General features: G+C 40.8%; 1 protein-coding gene across 1 annotated transcript in view; it reads right to left on the reverse strand.

The window, feature by feature from the left end:
• Window positions 1–782: 782 nt before the first annotated feature.
• LOC119428703 (microtubule-associated protein 2) overlaps window positions 783–23829 on the reverse strand; it is a 53316-nt gene continuing 30269 nt past the window's right edge. Inside the window, exons 3-13 of the mRNA XM_037696376.1 lie at window positions 17720–17891; window positions 16324–16398; window positions 9997–12597; window positions 9664–9870; window positions 9421–9558; window positions 8821–8873; window positions 5575–5592; window positions 5235–5411; window positions 5037–5154; window positions 1706–1762; window positions 783–1158 (exon numbers count right to left, since the gene is read on the reverse strand). Of these exons, the coding sequence (XP_037552304.1) occupies window positions 833–1158; window positions 1706–1762; window positions 5037–5154; window positions 5235–5411; window positions 5575–5592; window positions 8821–8873; window positions 9421–9558; window positions 9664–9870; window positions 9997–12597; window positions 16324–16398; window positions 17720–17852 (3903 nt within the window). The 5' untranslated portion in view covers window positions 17853–17891 and the 3' untranslated portion in view covers window positions 783–832. The remainder of the gene's footprint in view (window positions 1159–1705; window positions 1763–5036; window positions 5155–5234; window positions 5412–5574; window positions 5593–8820; window positions 8874–9420; window positions 9559–9663; window positions 9871–9996; window positions 12598–16323; window positions 16399–17719; window positions 17892–23829) is intronic.

Consider the following 23829-nt stretch of genomic DNA (forward strand, 5'->3'; position numbering starts at 1 on the left):
TTAATTTCTGGAGAATCCCTTCTAAAAGTTCACTAGTACATAACCAATAAAATATGTAAAAGTGGACATTCTTCTCTTCTCTAATAAATCATTTACACTTTGGAAATCCCTGCAAGCTGAAATTATTCTGTTCTTGAAACTGAATGCCCTAATTTTCACAAGACACTTTCCAGCTGTGCCTGAGATGCCTTTTTCCTGCCTTGGTGGGATTTAATAATAATGTGTTATGTATTGTCACCATTGGTGACATTAGTCTCTGCATTTAACTCATCCACCACCAGGTGGAGCAGTGGGCAGCTATTGAAAGCGCCGGGGAGCATTTGGGGATAGGGTGTGCTGCTCAGAGACACCACGTGATGTGCAATGACTGGGGGTCGAACCTGGAACTTTCGGGTACCGAGTCGGCCGCCCTGCCTCTACCCAATCATTTATGGATGAGTTAAATATGGCTCAGAGCTGTTACACTACTGAGCCAGCGTGGGAGGTAGTCACAGAGCCAAATTGGTGAGTAGGTAAGACGTGTTGAGGCAGCTGTTTAGTCTAACCAATGACACTGCTTTCACCCACTAGCTCTGCAACGCCACCTTCAGTTGTGTAAGCGCACACGGCTGCAGACTCGGCTGGTGCTTTTGGGAATGACTGCAGGCAGCATTTTTACGGCTTTGCAGCTCGGAATTTTAACAATTCCAGTTAAAATCTACAATTACATGACACCAATGTCCAACACAAAAGTGTTGTCCACGCTCTGAGCCACGCACATCTGCACAATATTAGCTGTGGGTTTAAAGTTATGGCTGACTGCTGGTTACTACAACAAATCAGAACACCTAAATCATCCTTTAGCTGTTACCTGTCCTCCTTTCGGCTGGTGTTTGAGGTTGGAGGTGGACCCGACCTTGGACTTTACATTCTTCAGGTCGGGCAGAGGCTGGTTGATGACCTTCAGCTGCCGCTGGACAGAGGATGGCGACTTGGGCGGTGTTCGGATCACCGCCACCTTCTTCTCCTGGAGGACGCTGAAGGACTTGGGCGTGTGGCTGCCTGGAGTGCGCGAGCCCGGGGTGCGGCACGAGTAGCTAGGGGGCGTGCCGGGTGTCACGGCTGAGCCTGGGGTGGAGGCGCCACTACGAACTGACCGGGACCGGGCCGAGTCTGTGCCTTCGAAGATAAACAGACAGTGAGAACAAAGGGTTATGAACTGTGAACACGTAGACGAACACGGAACATAAAATGTGGACTCCTTCATATAGTTCTGATGATGATGATGATGAAGGTGAAACACCAATGAAAACATACTGTAAATACAGCTGGCACAGCGTGTGCTCAGGTTGTGGAAAACAAACAAACCCAGATCAAATAACAATGTTTGACCGTGAGTGTGAAATCTACATTTATTCAACCTCTAGCTGCTTGTTGCCGGGGTTACCAGAGGAAGAACCAGAGGGATTTTAAGCCACGGGGTGCTGAATGACAAACACGCCTGTTTTTTTGGACTCCTCGTGTCCTTCTGATAAATTACCTGCAGGTCCGACTGAGCCAAAGATCAGTCTGAAAATAGTTTTATGGAGAATGACTGACTCTGAAACCAGGCACTTGTCTAAACAACAGGCGGTCAAGGTAAAATGATGGAAGTTAAAGCAGCAGCTGTTAATAATAGTCATGGGGAGGGAGGGATGGGTCTAAGGGGAGCTACTAGGTGGTCTACCTGCCATACTAGGGGCCCTTCCAGACCTGCTGTCCCCTCTGGAGTCGGTCCGGATCGCTTTGAAGGGCGGGAAGGAAAAGAACAAGAAAGTTGAAGGGGAACGAGGGGAAACATAGAGCAGGAAGGTGGAAGATTTAAATTAAGTGTTGTACAGAAACAACTTGCACATACTGGCCTTAATATGTAAATGAACTGTACTTGTATTGCACCTTTCTGTCTAATCAAGATACTCAAAGATCTTTACACTACAATCTGTGTCCTCATTTACCCATTCATACAGCACTCTACTAGATCTATACAAAGACTAATCAGTGCTTTATCACAGTTATACACTGATGGGACACACATCAGAGGCAATGAGGGATTCAGTGTTTTGCCCAGGGACACTTAACATGTGACTGCTGGCGGAATCGAACCCCCAACTCTCCCATTGGAGGACGACCGCTCTAACCACTCAGCCACAGCCGCCCCAGTGTTGTCATTTCTCTATTCTACTAAAAGTTGTACACGTGAAAATCCATAATTACTTTAAAAATTATAAATGTCTATTAGATTTTTCAGCTATGGACGTCACCATTATTTTACCAGTGCAACACATTCTGGGGCGATGATGTGCATCGGTTGTAGTGGAGACTAAAACACAAGGAGTTATAAAAAGTTATAACGTGACAATAAATTTATATTTTGTATTAGTCCTTATGCACAATATACAAGTCAAAACAATCAAACGTGATCAACTCGTGATGTTTGATTTATTAGCTCCAGAGCTAACGTCATATTCCTGCCAACTGTCCCAGTTCAGGCGGTACAGTCCTAGATTTTGCCCCCTTGTCCAGCTTCCCACATAAGGAGGGACGGAACACCTAAATGTCCCACATTTGGAGTTGGAGTCAGCCTCCCCACCATCACAGACATCTACACCTCCAGATGCAGGAAGAGGGACACCTGCATCATGAAGGACCCCACTCACCCAGCACACACACTTTTTGTCCTGCTCCCCTCAGGAAGGAGGTTAAGGAGCATTAAGTGTAGAACCACTAGACTGAGGAACAGCTTCTACCCTGAGGCTGTTAGACTCATGAATATCTAACCAGAATTATCACTGTGAAAAATCACATCAAGTTGCTGCTGATCTGTTTCATGTTGCTGCTGATCTGTTTCATGTTAATGTGTTCATTCATGCTCATCTGCTCACACAGACTCATGTTCGTGCTGCTGTTTGGCGTATTGTTTTTATGCTACTAGTGCTTAGTGGATTTTTATTAACGTTTTTCTTAGTTCATATCTTAGATCTTATTACTGTTTTTCTTTTGCATTTTATACTTTTATTGGATGTAACTGGGACCCTGTGTACATAATTTCATACGCATGACAAATAAAGAACCTTGAATCCTTGAATTTGACGAGAGCTGGCTGGGTTCACCTGTTCATGCCATGTCTGTGTGGGAGGAGGGACACAGAGTGGTGGTTTCACTGGTTTCCTGCAACAGCAGGGTGAGCTTACTGTAATAAACCTAAATTGTTGCAAAGCTCTACTTCACAGCTTTCTATTAAATTCAGTTCAGTTTATTTCTATAGCACCAAGTCACAACAAAAGTCATCTCAGGGCACTGAACAGAAACATTCATATATAAAATTAATAATTTAACATTATTTATCTGAGGAGCAGACTGCTTTGAGTTTAACTCCATCGAAGAACTCTCCTCTTGAGCATGAAGGCGACAGTGGAAAGGAAAAACTTCCTCATGAGGAAGAAACCTTTAGCAGAACCAGGCTCAGGACAAGCAGCCATTTGCTTCGACCGGCTGGGTTTGGTAGTAACAGATACACAATGGCAGGTCAAGAATCACACGTTAAGATAGAAATAATATCAAATGAAAACTATTCAATTTTAACAATTAATTTAATGAAATGAGGTCAGTTTGTCCTCCAGTAGTCTAAGCCTATAGCAGCATAGCAAGTCAACCCTAACTATAGGATTTATCAAAAAGGAAAGTCTTAAGCCCAGTCTTCAAACTGGACAATGTGTCAGCCTCATGGACAGAAACTGGAAGTTGGTTCCACAAGAGAGGAGCCTGATAACTGAAAGATCTTTCTCTCATTCTGCTTTTGAAAACTCTAGAAACCACAAGTAAACCTGCAGTCTGAGAGCAAAGTGCTCTGTTAGGAAAATATGGAACAATAAGATCTGTAATAGAAGATGCAGCTAGGTTGCTGAGGGCTTTGTAGGTTAGAAGTAGGATTTAAAAAAAAAACATTGGTATTTTTCTGATAGTATAAACTGCCGCAAAGTTACAGTGATGCAAAACGATCTTGAAAAAAAAAAAAATAGAATAAACATTTTGTTATTAAAGTTCTAGTACGTATGTTTATTCATTAATTCAGCCATCATCCATAACTTATTAGGTTGAAAGTATTTACTTATTAAATATTGCTTGGGGGAATGTGTGTGTGTCGTAAATAATCTAATCTTTAAGTGCTGTGGTGTCATTACTGGACAAATGGTGGACTCATGATTTGTAGACCAGATGTGGTGTTTGTACTGAAGCTTGTATTTTTTATTTGTATGAGTTCTTGTTGTATTTCTCCTACCTGGTAGGCTTCTCAGGGTAGTTAATATGATTACATGGTGCAGATGATACTTTCTGATAAATATATAGTATGATGCAGTCAAAACAGATCCATGGTGCTCAGTGTGTAAAAAAAATAAAAACATAAGGGTAATGCATCTTTCAAGTTTGAGGTCAGATAAAGTTCAGCTTCAAGGCCAGTTAGTGTTCATTGTTCCACCTCTCAATTAAAATATAATACACTGAATTTATGTTTTACAGTATGTTTAATCCTAGGAATTTAATAAAATGATTTCCGAAGAACTAGTAAATGTACAGTTTTGAGTAGATTTTTAAAGGAAGTTGCCGTGAGGCGTATCCCAGACCCCCCCACCCATGACTGCTTTGCATGCGTGGCGCACGTAATGGCAGGAATGCTCACGTTAGCTCCGGAGCTAACGTGAAAGCTGAGCCATGTCTTCACTCTCGTCTCTGTCGACGTGCTCCGGTTCAAATTAAAGGTCTGAACGTCAGATAACGTCCAAAATTAACATTCAAGCTGACTGGAGTTCGCACCGAGCAACTTTTCTACATCATTTACCCAGAATGCATTGCAGTATAAATAAAACAACAACTTCCATGTGTCATTAATATATTTTTTTTTTAACTAAACTACAGTATTTTTACAGTCTTGTTTATAGAGATGAAGTCATTGTTTACTTAACAAGGTCTTTTGTTCCAACTAGATAAATTTAAAGGAAGACAAACGAGTGTAATCTTACAGGTTGGCCTGCAGGGGGTGCTGTTGTCTTCTTGTTCAGCAGCAGGGATGTGGCGAGTCAGAGACTTGGCTGGCCTGGGGAGGGATGACCTCTTCTCGGGGCTGCGGTACGCTCGCTCCTGATCGACAAACAGCACAGAACCAGTCAACAACGGGACTGTTGGCTACAGATCAACGTTTTATTTCCTCTTTGCTTTACCTTCCCTGCCAATTTGTTTGGCAAAGGGGCTGGGTAGGAACATGCAGAGGAGGAGCGGGCCTCGCAAAGCTCCGCCTCCACAAGGGGGCTCCGTTTAAGTACGCAGGCAGACCCGGGGCGGGGGGACTCCCCACTGCGCTGCACTGCCATCTTTAACAGAACGGCCCTTGTGGGGCTCTGAGTGATGGATGGAGACAAAGACAGGCGGAAGGCGTGCGGGACAAATGGAAGAGGTGACCAAGAGGTGGAAAAATGAACAAAAGGAAAGGAAATGTTTGACGGATAAACACAACCTGATGAAAGCAACACTTTGATGAATTCTCACAAAGTTCATACTCACATGTTTCCTCTGCCGCGACTGACACAAAGACACAAGGCAGGCATGCAAGACAAAATCATAGCAGACACAACAAAAGACACAGACGCAAATGTGAGGTCTCTAAATGATCATGCAAGAGTGAAGGGGTGTGTTTGGGAAGTGTTAAAAAAACAGGCACTAAAAGCCGCCTCGTTCCTGAAAGAAAAAGTATTTTGCGCTAAATCTCTTTGGTCTCTTTGGCACGCCCCCTCCTCCGAAAATTGTTGGATTGTATAACTGGATTATTGAGCATGGACTTTGTTGGTTTTGAACCAGTTTGTATGGTGGCCCTAATGTGTAAATGAACAACATTTGAAAAAACAGAATCACATTTGAAATAAACAGAATCACATTAAGCCAAACAGGAAGTTTTTTTTTTTTTTTTACTTCATTAACAGCATAAAACCGAACAACAGAACAATATACAGTACATACACAACAGAGATATGTGTGCACTGTATATTCTAAAAAAGTTGTCAGGTCCTCTGGATGTTCAACACTTTTTTGGCTTAATGTAATTCATTAATTGCAATTAATGTAATTAATTTAATGTAATTCTTAATAATTAATTAATGTAATTAATTTAATTCTGTTTTTTCTAATGTGATTCTGTTTTTTCATATGTTGTGATTTTTTTTTTTTTTTTCAAATGTAATTCCGTTTTTTCACATGTTGTTCATTTACACCTTAGAGCCACCGTAAGTTTGACATGACTGTCGACGAGGGAGAGGGCCGGCACCGGAAGAGGGGGCGTGCCAAAGACACCATCTTAGCACCAACATAACTGGTTTGTTCCCCTTTGGAGTAAGCTGTTTGGGGGAAGAATCAGTTTTGTGTTGTGTTTCCTTGACTGATGAAGCCTTCTGGATTATTTGAAATATAATCGCAGTTCTAGAGCGGAAACCCCGCAGCATCTGACCTTGTTCTTTTACGTTCATGACATGCTTAGGTTACACTGACTGATTTTGTTAACCAGTAGAAAATAAAATACTTTCTGTGTCAAATCAACCTAAAATCAGCAAGAAAAACAGCAAATCACAGAAAATTCAAACACAAACTGGCTCTAAATCAAGGCTGCGAGCAACATGCTGGCATCATTTGTTAATACTAAGTTTAAAAAGGACATTTCTTTTTAAATGTTGCAAAATTAAGCTCTTATCTAATATGGCACTCAAATAAAAATGGAACAGCTAATTACTTATACCTATTGATAGTAAATGTAAATAAAAATTAGGTGAAGCACACCGTTCCCTAACTATAAGGAAAAAAACACCTTAAATATGTAAAGCTGCATTAATATTAATGAGTTACCGTTAAAAAATTGTGTATTGCTGTCAAGGGAATGTGTATTTTTTGCACTTACCATGCGCCACAATTTTACTTGATTAATGTATTTTTGCACAGCTTTAAAAAAAACGTTATTTGTGAATGAGTTTAAAATGTTCCGCAAATCTTACTCTGTGTAATAACCAGTCTTCATACGACCGATCCGTAAAGGGACAGCAAGAGATAATTTTTATTATCCTCAAGGTTTGATTGATATGATTATTGTGACGTGGTTCCAGAGAGTCCTTGGGAGCTGACACCTTGTTGCTTGACTGCAGCTGGGTTCTGATAACAGCTCGACGGGGAGGGGCTGGGTGCTGGATGTTTTCTACAAAAATAACTTTTTCAGTTCGGGAAGGCAGAACGGGTCAGAACCTCAGACAGGTGAAGGCATTGATAAGTGTGTATTTACAGAATAAATGCATTGCTCTGTGATTGCTGGCTGTTCTCCAAAGGTTTGTAATAAATCTGATGAACTTACACCTGGTTGTTTGGGGAATCCCTTTTTTCCACGACAACTGCACTTATTGATAAGCTTATATCGTTAATAAAATTTAAAACCAAAAATTTGGAGCGGTTTTAGTGCAAATATTTCACAACAATGACACGGTTGTGTTTTTTACATGAGGTGAATTTTGTCATATTCAAATCAAAGAGTACCTAAAACCTTTTTTTTTTAAACCCACTTAAATTAATAGATTTTTTGTGTACTTTGTCATATTATCCTCAAAAACGTGAGTTTGAATTTAGTTAATAAAAATTTCTACCGGTACAAATGACATTCTTTCGACGATGTTGTTAAAAAAGTTTTTTTTCTGTCATTGGTCCCTGCATTGTAAATATTTGCAATGCTTCTCTTTCAACAGATGCGTTTCCAAGCTCATTCAAGCATGCTGTTGTTGAGCCATTATTAAAAAAAGCAAACCTGGATCCTAAAAAGTTTGAAAATTACAGGCCAATCTCCAAGATCCCATTTTTTTCAAAGCTTCTTGAAAAAGTAGTGGCTGAGCAGCTAATCGCTCACATGGAAAAACATGAGATTTTTGACAAATTTCAGTCTGGGTTTCGAAAGCTCCACTCCACAGAGACTGCTTTACTTAAAGTTTCCAGTGATATTTTGACGTCAGCCGACTCTGGAGAATCCACGGTGATGGTTCTCCTAGATCTAACATCTGCTTTTGATACTGTTGAACACAGTATTTTGATTAACAGGCTATGGGATGTAGTCGGTCTATCAGGCTTGGCACTGGAGTGGTTTACCTCCTATCTTTCTGGTAGAACAATTAGTGTTTCTGCAAACCACATAATGTCAGAAACCAAGAGCCTGCTATGTGGGATACCTCAGGGCTCAGTGTTGAGACCTATTCTCTTTCTTTTGTTTGTTTTCCCCCTCGGTCGAATAATGTCAGTTTTCAGATGTGTCTTATCATTTATATGCTGATGATATTCAACTATATTGTTCCTTCAGACCTTCTGAACATCGCGAGTTGATAAATTGTAATAGCAATATCAAACAGTGGCTCAGTGACAACTTTCTGCAACTTAATTGTGATAAAACTGAAACCCTGTGGTCCCCAGACTGTGGAGTGCATTACCTCTGACTTTGCGCTGCCTTGATTCTCTTAAATCTTGTAAAAAGCAGCTGAAGACACATTTGTTTAGATTGGCTTTTAATTAGTTTTATATTGTCTTATGTCATATGCATGTTGTTTTATCTTGTGTTTTATGTCTTTTATTCTGTAAAGCACTTTGTGGTTTCTGACCTGTAAAAGGTGCTATATAAATAAAGTTTACTTACTTACTTGCTTAAGAAATCAAAACAATGTGTAATACCTGTGCTTAAAAAAAAAGAAAATAAGTGTTTTAAGGGTGTGGCTGATTGTCTATGTTTATATTACTTACAGTAGGCCTCTCTCTGGACTGCTGCGCCACACTGAGGGGGTGGTGATCCACACCTGGGAGGGCAAACAGCCATGTTAAATATTAACCACAAGGACGCAATGGCTAGCAGGACACACATGCACATGTAAAAGTGCACTCACATAATGAATAGACAGCAACAAAATAAAAGGGGCAAAGAAAATTGGCATACACGTTTCATTGTGTTTTTAGAAAGACAAAGAGGTGAATCACACTACAGCAACACTAAGTTCAGTGCTTTAGATTTTAAATACCAAAAGTCAACAAACAAAAGCAACACTAAACAGAATAGAACATGATGTGAAGCAAAGCATGAGTGAGTCCTCCACTTTTCACCATCAAAATGACTTTTTTTTGGTCAAACGGATCAGCAGCACATGATGTTTGCCAGCTACAATGCATTTGCTCGATTCCTCAATGAGCCACAAATAAAGAGAGATCGACAAGTTTAAATCCAAACATTCTATTTAAATAAATTCATTACGCTTTAATCATAAAATATATTACAGAGAAACTGGATTGAGTTTTTGGGTCATAATCTCTCTCTATTCAAGGAGCAGATACCTGGTGAAAAGTGTTCACCTGGGGCCTTGCGTCTAACAGAGCCATGAAGCGGAACGGGCCTAGGGTGCCTGGCCGCCACTTTAGCTCCACTTTTTCGAGACGGAGAGCGACTTTGGAGGGCTGACACCTTACTCTGGTCAGCCCTCCTCACGCCGACTAGCAAAGGGGGAGAGACAGGGTTATACCAACATCCAAACCTAGACAAACCGGCTTTTAGAACAACTGCAATTTTACTTCTGCTTGAAAACCTTAATACAGAACAGGAACCTTTTTTCTTCATCTTCTCCTCCGCTGGTGGACGGTGGATCAGCATTTTGCGTGACACTTTGCAATCAGCAGTGCTAGGATGGCCCCGTCCTTTGGAGGGACCCCGTTTCGCAGGTCGGTCCACCACCACAGGTGTTCTGGTAAAACTCTTGGTCAGAGGAAGGGCTTCGATCTGCTCAGTCATGATACTTTTATCCTCATCTGTAGCTGAGAGGGTAAAAGAGAGGAGCAAATCTCCATACAAGCAAGGAACTAGCTTAAACTGAGACACATTTATTAAGCTTTCTGGTACCAATTCATTTTGAAACGTCTATGAGTTGTAAGTACCTTGTGAGTCCATCCAGCCACTGTCTGTATCAAGAATGGACACATCTATAGTGGTTTCATCGTTAGCAGTCTGACGTGTTGCCTCCAGAACAATCACTGGTTCTTCCTCTTTAGCCGCATCCCTTTCTTCCACCATTTTCTTTTCCTTTCCCTTATCTCCTTCGCTAGAATCTGCTTCTTCATCTTTCTTCCCCTTTGTCTGGTCTTCCAGTACATCTTCAGCTTTCAGCGTGTCCATATCTATGCCTTTTTCTTTTTTATCCACCTCCATGTCTTCAGCTTCAGCGCCATCTCCTGTCTGAGGTGGCAGATCATGGTCAGAACATGGAGACAGGTGTGAACTGTCTGTTGCAGGCTCCCCATCATCACTGTTTATGGCACTATGACTCCATTCTTCAGCTCCAGACAAAGGATCATCGTCCAGCATCTGATCGCCTACCATCAGCCTCACTTTGTCTTTTTTTAGCTCTTTAGTCAGACTTTTATCTGGTTCATCTGCCTGGAGGTGCAGAGGCTTCCCTGGTTCTTCCATTATCTCTTGAGGTTCTTCGGCCATCTCAATATCATCCTCTTCCTCAACTTCTTCTACTTGTGACTGAGGTATTATAATGATTGGTGAAAATAGTTGTAATTTTGGTAGGTCTTTTGTCAAAGTCAGTTCTTGTGGATGGAACTTTGCATCTAGGGGCTTTTCTGTGCCTGAAGTCTGATCAGTGTTTGAGGTCTCTTGTGTTTCCACTCCTTCTAATCTTGAAGACTTTGCATGTGCTCGAATCTTACAATCTTCTTTTTCCTCCATGCTATATTGTAACGCCTGAGATGATGTTGAAAGGTTGCCTATGTTGGTCATGTCTTGTTTAATGTCTTTTTCTTCTTGACCTTTTAAATCAAGACCAATCATCTCTTTGTCTAAACCTGAACTCTTATCAAGGCCCTCAGAATCATAAGTCTTACCCGTTACGTCTTTTTTCATTTCCCTTTCTCCAGAGACTTGGGTTTCTGAATGAACTTTAGTTGGGGATATGCTGGTTGGGGACTTCAGGGTAACAAGGGTGAGAGGCACTTTACTTCCAGTTTCTGTTGGAGTGAAGGTAAATGAATTGTCGGGTGGGATGGGAGAAGCTTCTCTAGAAGGGTCTTTTTCAATGTCGACCTCAGGGATTGCTTGGATTTTTATGTCCCCAGGCAGGCCAGTCTCAAGACGAAATTCAGTAAGTCTGTCTTTCGAAGCTGTCATTGGGATTCGTAAGCGATCTGGTTTCATACCAGTTGTCACAGCTCTTTCAAGAATCAGGCTGGTCTTTACAGGTGAATCTTTCTTGTCTGAAACTGTTTTTTGAGAAATCTTTGTGGCACTTTCCTTTTGATCTCTTTGCTGCTGAATACCTTTCTCTTCCAAGACTCCAAGATCTCTTCCTACTTCATACAGCAAGGAGGGGAAACACTGGTGCAAACAGTCCTCAGTGTTGGGTAGATCAGCAGGAGAAGGCATTGGTGCTGAACACTCACTGAACACACAGTAGCCAAGTTCTTCTAGCTGATGTTCCTCTGCGACCACTTTCATTGTTTGATCTGCCATGGCAAACTTGTCCAACGAACTCCCTGCAAGAGCGTATACATTGGCAGGGACTGACTTTCGTCTTATGTAGTCAACCTCTCTCCTCTCTAATGATGGCCGAGGTAGGACTCCTGCCAGGTCCAACATCTCAGAAAGGCTTTCTGATTGTTCAAAACTAGATATGTGCTCACCAGAAGGTGCTTCTGGTTTTGATGGGATCTCTTCACTTGATGTAGTAGATGTTGGAGTAACAGAGACTGTTGGGGCAAACTCCGGTGTGTAACTCTTGACAAGTGGAGTCGAGGGAGAAACTTCTGATTCATCAAAGCTACCGCCAATTGTACACAAGTTATCTGAAAAGGTTCTTGATTTGTCTGCCTTTGCCTTCGGTTCCACTGAAGACTCACTGGTAATGTTCAGGGACAAACTCCTCTGCTTTAATGACATTTTACTGGGATTTGTCCTGCCTCGTTCCTCTTCCTGTTCAAGTTTTTCCACGTTACATTCATGTTCTCCACTTAACTTTGTCTCTGCTTTTAAACTGAGTTCATAATAGCTCTGGGACAACTCCTCTACTTGGCTTTCTGAGGTTGTTTCAAAGTAAGTTTTTGATCCAGAGCACTGCTCTACTGACATATCAAATATAGTTTTTAGTTGCTGTGTTTGTTGACTTGGTTCAGCTTTATGAACGCAATCATCGTGGTCATCCTTAACCATTTCTTGAACTATCTCTATTTTTTCTTTGCTTTCATTCGTGAGGGCTTCTGATTTGTTTGGTAAGATTATGTCCACATTTTCTTCAGTCTTGAGACTTGATACGTCTTCAGTTTGTAGACTTTCTGTAGACTCTAAAAGCTTGGAGTTTTCAACAGTTTCTTGGTCAGCTTGTTTCACTGAAGCTTCAGTAAGAGACTTCTCTTCCATGGATGGAAGAGGGGATTCAACCAAGGCAAGTTCTTCAGTTTTTTCATGTAGCAGTATCACATGACTTGCATCTTCTTTCCTCTCCGACTCACAGGACGCCTTGCTCTCCTCTGGCTGAGCTGTGAGTTTGAAGGATACTGTACAACTTTGTGCTGAGTCATATTAGCAAAAAAGCTTTGCTTGCAGCATCCACCAAAGCTAAGCCCATACAGCCGAGGTTTTCTACACACAGATACGGTAACTCTCCATCAAGCCAAACACAGCGCAGTGTATTTTGTGGCAGGCCACAACAGCGCATGGGAGGTCAGAGCGTCTATGGCAGCGTGCAGAACTGGAATGTAGGAATGAGTCGCATGATATTAGATGACAAGAAATAATGGTGCAGGTTGAATTCCTATTGTAAAAAAGTAGGGGTGGCTAATATGGGAAACCTATTAATGCTTGTAAATTTTTGAGTTTCAAAAAATGCAATTGTTATTAGCAAGACAATAAATATCCAATAAAGGTTAAATTTCCTGACCAGTTCTAAACCACAATAGGAAAACATTTTTTGTTTTCTTTTTTTTGAGATGAAATGAAAGCACTGCAACATAAAGCAAATGATTTACAACAGACATGTAGGTTCATGACTACTTTGTGAACAACTCGTACAAAAAACAAAGCTTCTTAAATCAAAAACATTTCAGCAAAACCCACATAAAATGTACAGAAAAATAATTCTGCCAACACCTAAATCTACAATGACAGTTTTAGACGGTGACACTAGCATTTGCAATGTAGCTGGCAACACTGAAGAGCAGACACGATCAACCATAACATGGTTTATTAAGAGCTTGTAAAGAGCAAATGACTGTGTTTTGCATGAAATAAAGCTCAAAATCAAAATGCTATGTCGCACTATTTCAGGTACTGAAGCAAAAGCTTACAAAGTTCAGAGCAACAAAGCGGCAGCAAAGCCTGAGCTGCATTACAATTTATAAACGAAAAGCAGTTTTTGTACCTGTTACAGAGAGCAAGAGGTGGTGCATGCACAATCGGTAGCAGACAAACGCTCACACATACTCTCATAAGAAAAAGTGTAAATGTTCCCACTGCAACATCCAGAACCACACACACCTTGATGACTTCCTCCATTGACGGCCTGGACTTTGTGGTTGTCCAAAGCCTGGGGCTCTGTTAAACAATCTGTCTGTTCTAAGTGCAAGCCTCCTTCCTCGTGGTAACTGCTGAGCTCCTCTGGAGCCTCATCTTCAGGCTGCTGCTGACTGACAACCTCTACTTTAGCTTGTTTGGGACAGGAAGGGAGACACATGGATGAGACATGGAGAACAAAGGTGGACGACACAGGTATACATGGCACTTATGGAGATGCATGGGATGCAATCAACAAACTGTCTCTTAAAGTAGCCTTGCCTAAACATGAACAGAGTTGCATACACTCATCCTGGGAATTACGTTATTGATTTTTAGCTTCTCATTATTTATATGAACTGTTCTTTGACTGATGGTAAAGGTGGAAGGAATTTAAAAAAAAAAGAACTACCTTCAACTTCCGGTTGAAACTTGGACACATCTGTGTGTTCTAAAAGAACAATGATGCCAGACAGAAACCAGCAGTGTTTTTTTAGATCAGGTAGGCTAACAGCATCTACAACATCCTTCCCAAAGTCCTGACCTCAACCTTACCTAAAGTTTAATGAATATAGTTAAAAGCCAAGATCTGTGTCGGGAAACCAACCAGTTTAAGTTAACTCTACAATTCAGCCAATAAGAAGAGTAGTCAAATATTAAGTCAGAATAGGCCTGTCACGATAACTAATTTTGCTGGGCGATTAATCGTCTCAGAAATTATTGCGATAAATGATAATATTGTTTGAAATTTGACAATAATTAGTGATTATTGTCAAATTTTGAAATGTTGGTTAATTTGTTTTGCATGTAGTACCTTTTTTTGACCACCGGATGGCAGTATAAGACTGTCTGAACTGAAGGATGAACAGTGAGGGAGTGAGCAGTGTGTCTCTTAAAAAAAAAATAGGAGGGAGGCCCCTTGATGTGACATGGGCTGTCTCTCCTTCCTTATTTCAGTTCTCAAAATGTGTGGTTTGAGCTCTTTAGCATAGCATTTTTCACACAAAGCTTTTAATAAAAAAATCAGTAAACAAGTTCTCCGCTTCTTTTTGCAGAGAAAAACAACTTTTTTACACAAAGGCACGGGTTTCAACCGTGAATTTTGGAGCTTCGACAAGACGGAGGTTTTTTTCCCCGAGGTCGGCCAGTTAGCTTAGCTCATAGCTTAGCTTCTCAGCTTAGCTGCTTTTAACGATCCAAAAACGTGATTTTTAGATCATTAAAAGAGATTTTAACGAGAAAAGGGAGGGGTCAGTGAAGAGCACCGGAGTTGAGCCTTTTGTCATCCAGTGTCTTCAGTAGAAAGAGAGAGACACCAAGAAACGATAAAGCTGATAAATGCAAATGAGGATGATAATTTTAATTTATTATGTGATTAATTGATTTATTGTTCCTTGCGGCAGGCCTAGGTCAGAATTATGTCAGAAGCTTGATTTATATGACAAGCCTGTGGTCCAGATGTGATCTGCTAAGGGACATTTTACCAAATATTAGTTGGGGTGTAGATCAGGACTATTCAACTAAATTGCTCATGGGGCCACAATTACTGAAAGCCAAGAGCTCATGGGCCGGATATCCAGCAGTTCCTGTCATGAAGTGAGTTTGTTTGACTGTTTACAATCTAGTTTTATTTAAAAATGAACCCATTGGTGGGCCAAACCGAGCTTACCTGTGGGCCTAATTTGGTTCCCGTGCTGCCACTTGAATATCCCTGGTGTATATATTTGAGCCTATATCTAAATTTGGCCTAAGTGTGGATTAACAACCATTGAGTTGTATGTCATTTAGTTATGGAAAAAATGAATAAAATAAAACAATAAATGCCCCAAATAAATATAATATTCAGGCCTATGAAAAAACTTTCTGCCACAAAATAAACTGACTTAACATTTGAGATTGATTAAGTAAATATATAAGTTTAGATCAAAATACATATGAAATCATATTTTCAAAGATTGGACATTAAGTTGTATTTATCTGTTTAAAGTTTGGTTGCTGCTAGTTGCTAAGCTAATTCAGTGACGCTGCAGGGCTGAAAATATTGCCGGCTGGAATTCAAGAAGTCGAAGTTGTGATTCATCAATAATCCTAACAAACTAAATCTAAGGCAACTTAAAAAACTAAATCAATGCATTTGTTTTCTGAAATAACCACGTCCTGAAGGACTGAGAATCGGCACCAGCTTAATCAGGTCAGGCTAGTTAGTTAGCAGCGAGTGAGCTTTCAAAATAAACGTGCTGTATAACGGACTGTTTGCAAGAAAGCTAACCATTTTATTCTTTTGTGATTGCATGCTACGTGCAAGATGAAAGAGTAGAAAGTCAATTCGGTGATTTGGGGGGAAATGAATCCACACAAAAAGCAAAGGATCAACAAAGGATGTGCCAAGAGGACAAGACATGGAGTGAATGGGCTCCTGTGGCAACTTATGAACTATTGTTTAAAAGAAAAGTGGTTCACAGTCTTTATATCTAAAGGCTGACTGATACATTTATCAGTATACTACAGTAAAACTGTGAGAAGGACTGAATAACGTGGCACATGCTCTTCAAGGTGATAAACTGATACTATGAAAGAAAAAAACAGGACTACCAGAGGACCAGGAAGACCGCTCTCTGAAGTCGGTAATAATTTGTATTGGTGCCACTTTCCCCACCTTTCACATGCCGTCTAGTTTGAGAAAGTTTTCTTTTTTCTTTTTGGTATGTGTGTACCTTGTGCCACGGGCCCAATCTGCTCAGCGGATGGAGAGGGAGGAGGGGAGGGAGGCAAATTGGCCGAGTCATCCACTGCGAAGGGAGAGAGAGAAAGACAGACACTTGGTAGACGAGACATGGATGGGAGGAAGGACATGAGACACGTACACCTTCAGGTAACAATACTCAACACAGCCAGGTGCGTACCACGCACAGACCTGGTACTTTACTGGGTACATGCCTTGAACATATCAGGAACTTATCTGGTACTTCACCAGGTACAGACCTGATATGTACCTGTTTACGTGGTAAGTACTAGGTTACTACCAAGTAAGTACAGGTAAATACTTAAAACTTAACAGGTACCTGGTACTTGAACAGGTACAGTTCTAATACATACTGTGTACCAGGTACACAGTAGGTACCTGGTACTTACTGTTTACATACCAGGTACTCACTGTGTATGTACCTCAGTGTTTCCCCTAGATCAGCTCCCTTGGCAGTGTGCTTGTCATATTTTCTTTTCTTTTGCCGATGGGGGGAGGGGGGCGGAGTCACTTCTGTGTTACCCGCCTGCTAGCTTAGCGCTACATTGCTGCCAGTTTATATCGACTGAGGGTGGGGGGTGGGGTCACATCTGTGTTTATGTTGATGCTGGTAATTGTCGGAGGGTGGGGGGCGGGGTAGTGGAGCGGCACTTCAGTAGCATTTTTGCTAGCCCATTTGTATTGCGCCCCATACTACATCAATACAGATAGTTGTCGTCGGGGGGTGGGGTGTGTGTGTGTGTGTGTGTGTGGTGGGGGGGGGGGGGGGTAGTAGACAGGGCACTTGGTTCTGTTGATGGGGCGGGGCGCCCCACTTGTATAATGGTAGGGGACACAGTGTATCTAGTACTTAGACATTTTCCTGGTACTCACAGTGCACTTATCAGGTAGGTACCTCATACTTACCATGAACGTATTTGGTAAAGTAGTGTACAGACTTAGTACTTCATTGAGTATGCACCTGGTACATACCGGGTAAGTACCATGTAACTATCTCGTGCATGGCATTTAGTGGGTATGTAACTGGTACCAGGTATGTACTTGGCACTTACCAGATAGCCACCTGGGCCTACCTGGTACTTACAATTTACCAACCTAGTATTTACCGTGTACACAGGTACACTGGGCTGTCATGTGTTTCTAACTTCGTTGGACCTTTGGCTCCTCTCTGCAGAACCACACCAGAGTTTTCTGCTTTCAAAAACCACAGCTACAAATGTCCACACTGGCTCCTGTTTGAGTGCCTGGAGGGGATTGATTGGCCTTGTCGGACATCACAGAGCCAATAAAATCACCCCGGCTGTTGCGTTGATCTGGTAGTGTGTGTCCGGATCAATGCTACTGCTCATGCCAGTGAACGTGCCTACCTGTCGATCCAGGGTGTGCAGCTGCCCCACCATGGTACCCATTCTCCCTGTAGCTGTAGGCAGAGTAGCCATTCTCGCCGTTCTCCTGGCCGTTGGAAGCCCTGTGCTCGTCTGGCTGCCTGCCGTCTGCCATGCTGGGAATCCGGGGAAGGGAACCGGTCACCTGCTGGGTCTGATGCAAAACGTAGAGGGGTGGGGGAGAAAAAAAAGAGAGCATGACGCTTGTGTGTTTCAAAATCAGCCACCAGAGGGAGCTAGTTGCCACATTGTTTCTCCCAGCCTGCTCAGTTCTTTGTCTCAGCATCCATGTGCTGAACTGCCAGGGAAAAACCATGAAAGTATCTGCATCCTACTGGTCATAATTTACTAATCTTAACCCTATAGCATTACTAATACCAGCTGTGTTGGCAAAAAGCAATCTGAAATGGAAAAAAAAACCAATACGGAGCTGTGTAACATGAGATCATCTGCAGAAAGAAGCTCATAAAATATGTTGAACACACCCTTCAAAATCCCTTCAGCAGAGATAACAGGGAGGTTACCGTGGCAACAGCAGATGAGTTGAATAGGTAATGCCCCATTCAGGAAGGAAAAAAAACGTCACAAATGAGCACAGGACATGACAAACAGTGGGGTTATTCTTTTCAACTTGAGTTGAATATTAGTATTATAATATATTAATACGAGTAATATTAATATATTAGTATTAATATAAGTATTAAATTCTAACCAAACTAATAAAAGCTGTTTTGTTATTTAAGGCAAAATACCATTTTGATTCCTAAACAAGCTCAGCAAGTGGACCGGGGGGTGGGGGGGGGGGGGGGGGGGGCATCAAAAGCCTGGAGGCTTAGCTAAAACAGCTTCATTAGCAGCTGCAGCTGCTATTATTCTAAGCTCATTGGTCTCAGCTGGAGAAACCTGCAGCGTGAGTCTGCGGCGCTGCACCACAGGCTTGCAGGGATCGAGGCCAACCTGTGGCGCAGTGTGAGGGTCACAGGAGGAGAAGGTCTGAGACCGAGTCAGTCGCAGATCAGCCTGTTGCCAAGGAAGACAACTGGTGCGCCGGCGGCCCGACTGGCTTGGCTCTGAACTTGCGTTGACATGCTTTCGGCTGCTGTTTTGGCAACATGGCGCCACACTTCACACACAGAAGGACGCCGCAAACATTCGCCACTCGCAGCAAAAAGCTGCTGTTTTCTTCTTCTGATGACAAAACATCCGGACACGAGTCATAAGTCTCGTCTAAATTAGATTATTTTATGGCTGTGCTGGTATTTTATTCAACTGACTCTTAACTGGATCAACTTTGTGACTTCAGCTCGTGTTGATAAACAGATAAACAACAAAACAATGAGTTTTTTAAAAATGATTAAATACTTTACAATATTACCAAAACACAAAAGGCAAGTAATAGCTGATTTAGCCTGTGTTACCATGTTTGTCTGTCTGTTAGTAAAATATCTTATGAACCACTAGACGGATTTGGATGAAACCTTCAAGCAGTAAATATCAGATGTACATCTACAACTGTTTTACTTTTTAAGTCAACCTGATTCAAGATGGCCACCGCAGCTAACTGACCTTAAAAAACACCAAAATGGTTTTATCTCAGTCCAGTTTACAGAGAATGGTCTAACATTTGGTGTGGTAGTAGCTGAGACTAATCGCTGACATATTCTGAACACTGGATTGCATTAAGTATTTAGAGTTAACTGTCTGTTAGTAAAATATCCAACTGGACAAATTTAAATGAAACTTTCAGCTAACAAACTTTTGGAGTCAATCGTAGTCATGATGGCTGATACAGCCAAATGGCACAAAAATGGCTACAAGTCGGTAAATTGTACAGACACTGAGAAAAAAATCTGGTGTGGTAGTAGCCGAGAGTCGTTCCTCAACTCATATATGAGTGCTAACAAATTGAGCAAAATCTTGAGATTAAAGATTTGTGTGCAAGAAGATGGCAGAGTTTAAAAAATATGTTTTAGACATTACAAAAGTGGACGTTTACAAAAACTAAATGATACAAATTATATTTTATAGCTTTAAGTCTTCTTTTAAGCTTTTAATTTGGCAAATAAATTAATTTTAGCAGCATGCTAAAAACTTCAAAACGCAAAGCTTAGCTCAGCTTAAGTTTAGCTAATTCTGTGATTAGTTTAATTCTATAGGTAATAATAGCTTTATTTCTGATAGTTGTAGCTAATTGTAAACTGTCTGTATTGTGGACATTACTTTGGTATAATTGTGTTTTGTTACTTTTAGCTAGCTTAAATATTCATTTAGCTAACATTAACTTTGCTAACTAATAGCTGCACACAGGCTAATTAACAAAATTATAAAACTAGAGAAATTGCATTTCCTGTGAAAATACAGTGAATGCTTGTTGCAGAAGAACTTGCTGACAAACAGCGGCAATTAGCTCAAACACATGCTGAAATGTAGCTGAAATGGAAGAACAAGCCTAAATTCGCAGAAGAAAACAGAACGCATTTTACTGAATTAGGTTTAAATAAGCAGAAATGAGCCAAAAAATAGGAGATTAGCTAAAAAGGCTGATATTAGCAAAAATTGCTGAAAAGTACCAGTAGCCAAAAAGGCAGAAAGAAGCTTAAACTACCAGAAAGACGTGGAAAAAGCTGAAATGAGCTAAAAGAAAAAAAGGAATTAGCTTAGAAATTAGCATAAAACAGCAAAATAGTAGCTGCAATAGCAGAAAAAGCTGAAACTAGCAGAAAAAAGCTGAAAGGAGCATAACAAGCTATAATTAGCATAAATGAGTTAATTATGCTGTAAGTAGCAGAAATTAAAATGAAAAACTTTAAATTATCTGAAAACAGCAAAAATGAGCTAAAAAAGTAGCTGAAAAGGTAGAACAAGCTTAAATTAGCATAAGAAATCAGAAAGAACATGTTTGCTGAAAGAAGCAGAAATGAGCAAAAAAAGTGGAAATTACTTGAAAAAAACTAAAATGAGCAAATACAGTTGAAAAGTAGCTAAAACGGCAGAAAGTAGCTTAAATTAGCAGAAGGAAGTGGAGAGAGCACATTTTTGCTGAACTAGGTTGGAAAATTTTGAAATGTGTGCAATAAATGTGGAATTAGCTGAAAAAGCTAAAATTAGCTTTAAAACAGCTAAATGGTAGCTGAAATAGCAGAAAAAGCTGAAAGTAGCAGAAAAAGCTGAAAAGAGCATAACAAGATGAAATGAGCAGAAAGAAGTTAGAAGAAACACAAAAATGTTGTAGTTAGCAGAAAGAAGCACAAAACAGCTGAAAGAACAACTGAAAGTAGCTGAAAAAGTTTAAATTTGCACAAGCTGAAAGAAGCTGAAGCAGAACAAAATGTGAAAGGAGCAGTAAAAGGTTATAAACAGATTTAAAGAAGGATGTAAAATGAGCTCAATTCATTTTCTATGAGGAAAAAAATGGCAGAAAAGGCTAAATATTTATGAAAGCTAAAGTTGCACCAATACCAAAAGTCATAGCACCCTTCTCCTTAAAGAGCTGAATGTTTCGATATATTGTTTTCTTAGAAATAGGATCTCAACAGTGTGAATGTTTATTAAGCATTTACAAAACAAGAAAAGTAAAAAATATACTTGTTTGTTTTACTATTACATATTTTTGTATAATTAAGACATTCAGCAACATTGAAAATGCTCCTGATGCTATAAAATAGACATAAAAGTCTAAATATAATTAATTTAGACTTCCTCGCTTTTTGTGACTAATCTACACCTTTGTAACCCGAGTTGATATTTTAACAAATTAAATGAAAAAGTTACTTTTAAGTCATGAGTCGTTTCACTTACAGCTACAGTTTTGGCCTTTTGATTTCAAGCAATCCGTTAAACTAAATGTTTTACTATTTTCAAGAATGCCAAACCTGTCAACAAAATTCAAATTCCGAATATCATCCTGTCTTATTCTTTTAACTTCTCTAACTTTCAACGCTGAACTTACGTCAAACTGTTTATTTTGTTCTCCCTGTTTGGGGTCCCACTCTTCAAACCCTGCTCTCCGGGCAGGCCTCGTCATCCTGCTGCTAACGGGAGCCGACGTCGCCCTTTTCTCGATGCTCCCTTTCAGCTCGTTTCTGCCGTCTTCCTGGTTAAACTGCAACATCTTTTGGAAAATAACGCCGAGCCTGAGGAACAACTGAAACATTGTCTGCTCTGGGAACTTCTGTTTTCCTCACGTTTCCATCGATCACTCGTCTATTTTAGGACAAAAATGGACTTTTTGAAGTGAATCTGCTTATTGATCGGGAGCAAAGAGCAAAACCAAATATTCTGAGCTTGGACGTAGGAAGCCTCTCTGGCCGTGATCTTATCAAATTATGCGTAACTATTATGTTGTGTGTGACCTTTAACTTTCAAACCGCTCAGCATGTGAACCACCTCAACTTCCTCGTTATGGAAGAGTAAAATCAATAGGAGTCCGAGGGGGCAGTCAGACCCCGTTACATCTCTGCATCCACGTCTCCAACTGAAGCAGTCAGCAGGCTTTATTACAGACAGACAATGTGACGTCGTGCCAAAGGTACGAAGACTTCCTTATCGTTTTTCCAACAACATTCCACCGTTAAAGGTTTCAGCTCGCTCAGGTCCTAATCCAAGCGCTCCCCGTCTGCGCCTCACCCTGATCTGGGTCACCCATCACGCCTCCGTGGAGTGCCGCTCACATCCGAATGTCACCATTCATTTGGGAGGGAGGCTCTCTGGCCTTAATCCTCCGTGTGGGTCTGAGGAGCTCCACGGGGGCAGCTTGGACCAGCATGGCCTCCGATGTCAGGGATGATGATCCGTTCTCCGGTTGCTTACGAGATAATTAACCAACGTTGAAAACTAGCCAAGCTAGGATTCGTATTTTTACTTCTATAAACCTTTAGTGTTTTCTAGGGATGAACTAATTCTACATTTATTGCAAACCTAGTACAAGTACTTAGTTTTGAGTACAAAGTACTTGTTAGGGAATTTTTGGTCAAGACCATGGATGTTTTTAACTACTATGGCTTAGAATGTTGTCTGCCCATGAACCATGCGTTTGAGTTGGCAGAGAGCTGTCCAAGGACGCCAGTCTGTCTGTGAGCTTGGAGCTGATAAGTGTATAAAAACAAGCCTCGCACACTGCCCGTGGCAGATTCTCATGTACTGCATGCACAGTGTTTCCCTTCCATTATACAAGCGGGGTGTCCCACCCCGTCTACCAAACTGCACGCATCCCCCACTCCCTGTCAGCACTGACATAACGCTAAGCTAGCAGTTCGTGCTATACAAGTGCGCTAGCTAAAAAGCTAAAGGCAGCCTCTTCCCTCATGATGAACACTCACGCTGACCCTCCCCCCAGACAAAAACTGTCAGTATAAACAACGCGCTGTTCAAGATGCGTTCCCCCGTTGACAAAAACCACTGACGAGATGAGCGCCCCGCCATGACAATTTATCTTGCAAGTAAAACTGGTTAAGAATCTTCTCCTGTCATCCAGTCTGGCTTCTTTTGAGTAAGTAAGATAAAAATAGGATATTTTTATCCAACAGTACTTTCTAATGCCAATACTTCTAATACAATTACTTGAAAAATTTTGTTTGCATAACAGTAGCTAAAGCTTAAAATTAGTACAACAGTAACTCAAAACTAAGACTAGCACAACTGTAGCTAAAAGCGATGAGTAGCGAAGCTGTAGCTAAAGCTAAAATGAGCAAAACAAAAAGTAAAAAGCTAAAAGTAGCTAAAACTAGAAGAATTTGAGTTCTTATTGAATTTACTGAAACTAAACGGACAAAATTAACACAAGCAGAACAGATGCTGAAACCCCCCCCCGCCCCCGCAAAACAGTAGCTAAAACTGAAAGTTAGCACAGCAGGAGCTTAAAGCTAAAATTAAGGAAACAGCAGCTAAAAAGTAAGCTTAGAAAGAGTAGCTAAAGATCTAAGTGAGCAAAATAGTTGATAAAGTTAAGTTTAGCTAAACAAGAGCTAAATCTAAACTTTGCCAAACAGTAGCTAAAATATAAATAAACTACAGTAATTATAATGAACAAAACCATAGCTAAAAGCTAAAGCCATAAAAACAGCAGCTAAAAGCCCAAACCACCAAATAGCTAA

Source organism: Nematolebias whitei, chromosome 23 (genome assembly GCF_014905685.2).
Source record: "Nematolebias whitei isolate Nwh7 chromosome 23, NemWhi1, whole genome shotgun sequence".
Taxonomy (NCBI): Eukaryota; Metazoa; Chordata; class Actinopteri; order Cyprinodontiformes; family Rivulidae; genus Nematolebias; species Nematolebias whitei.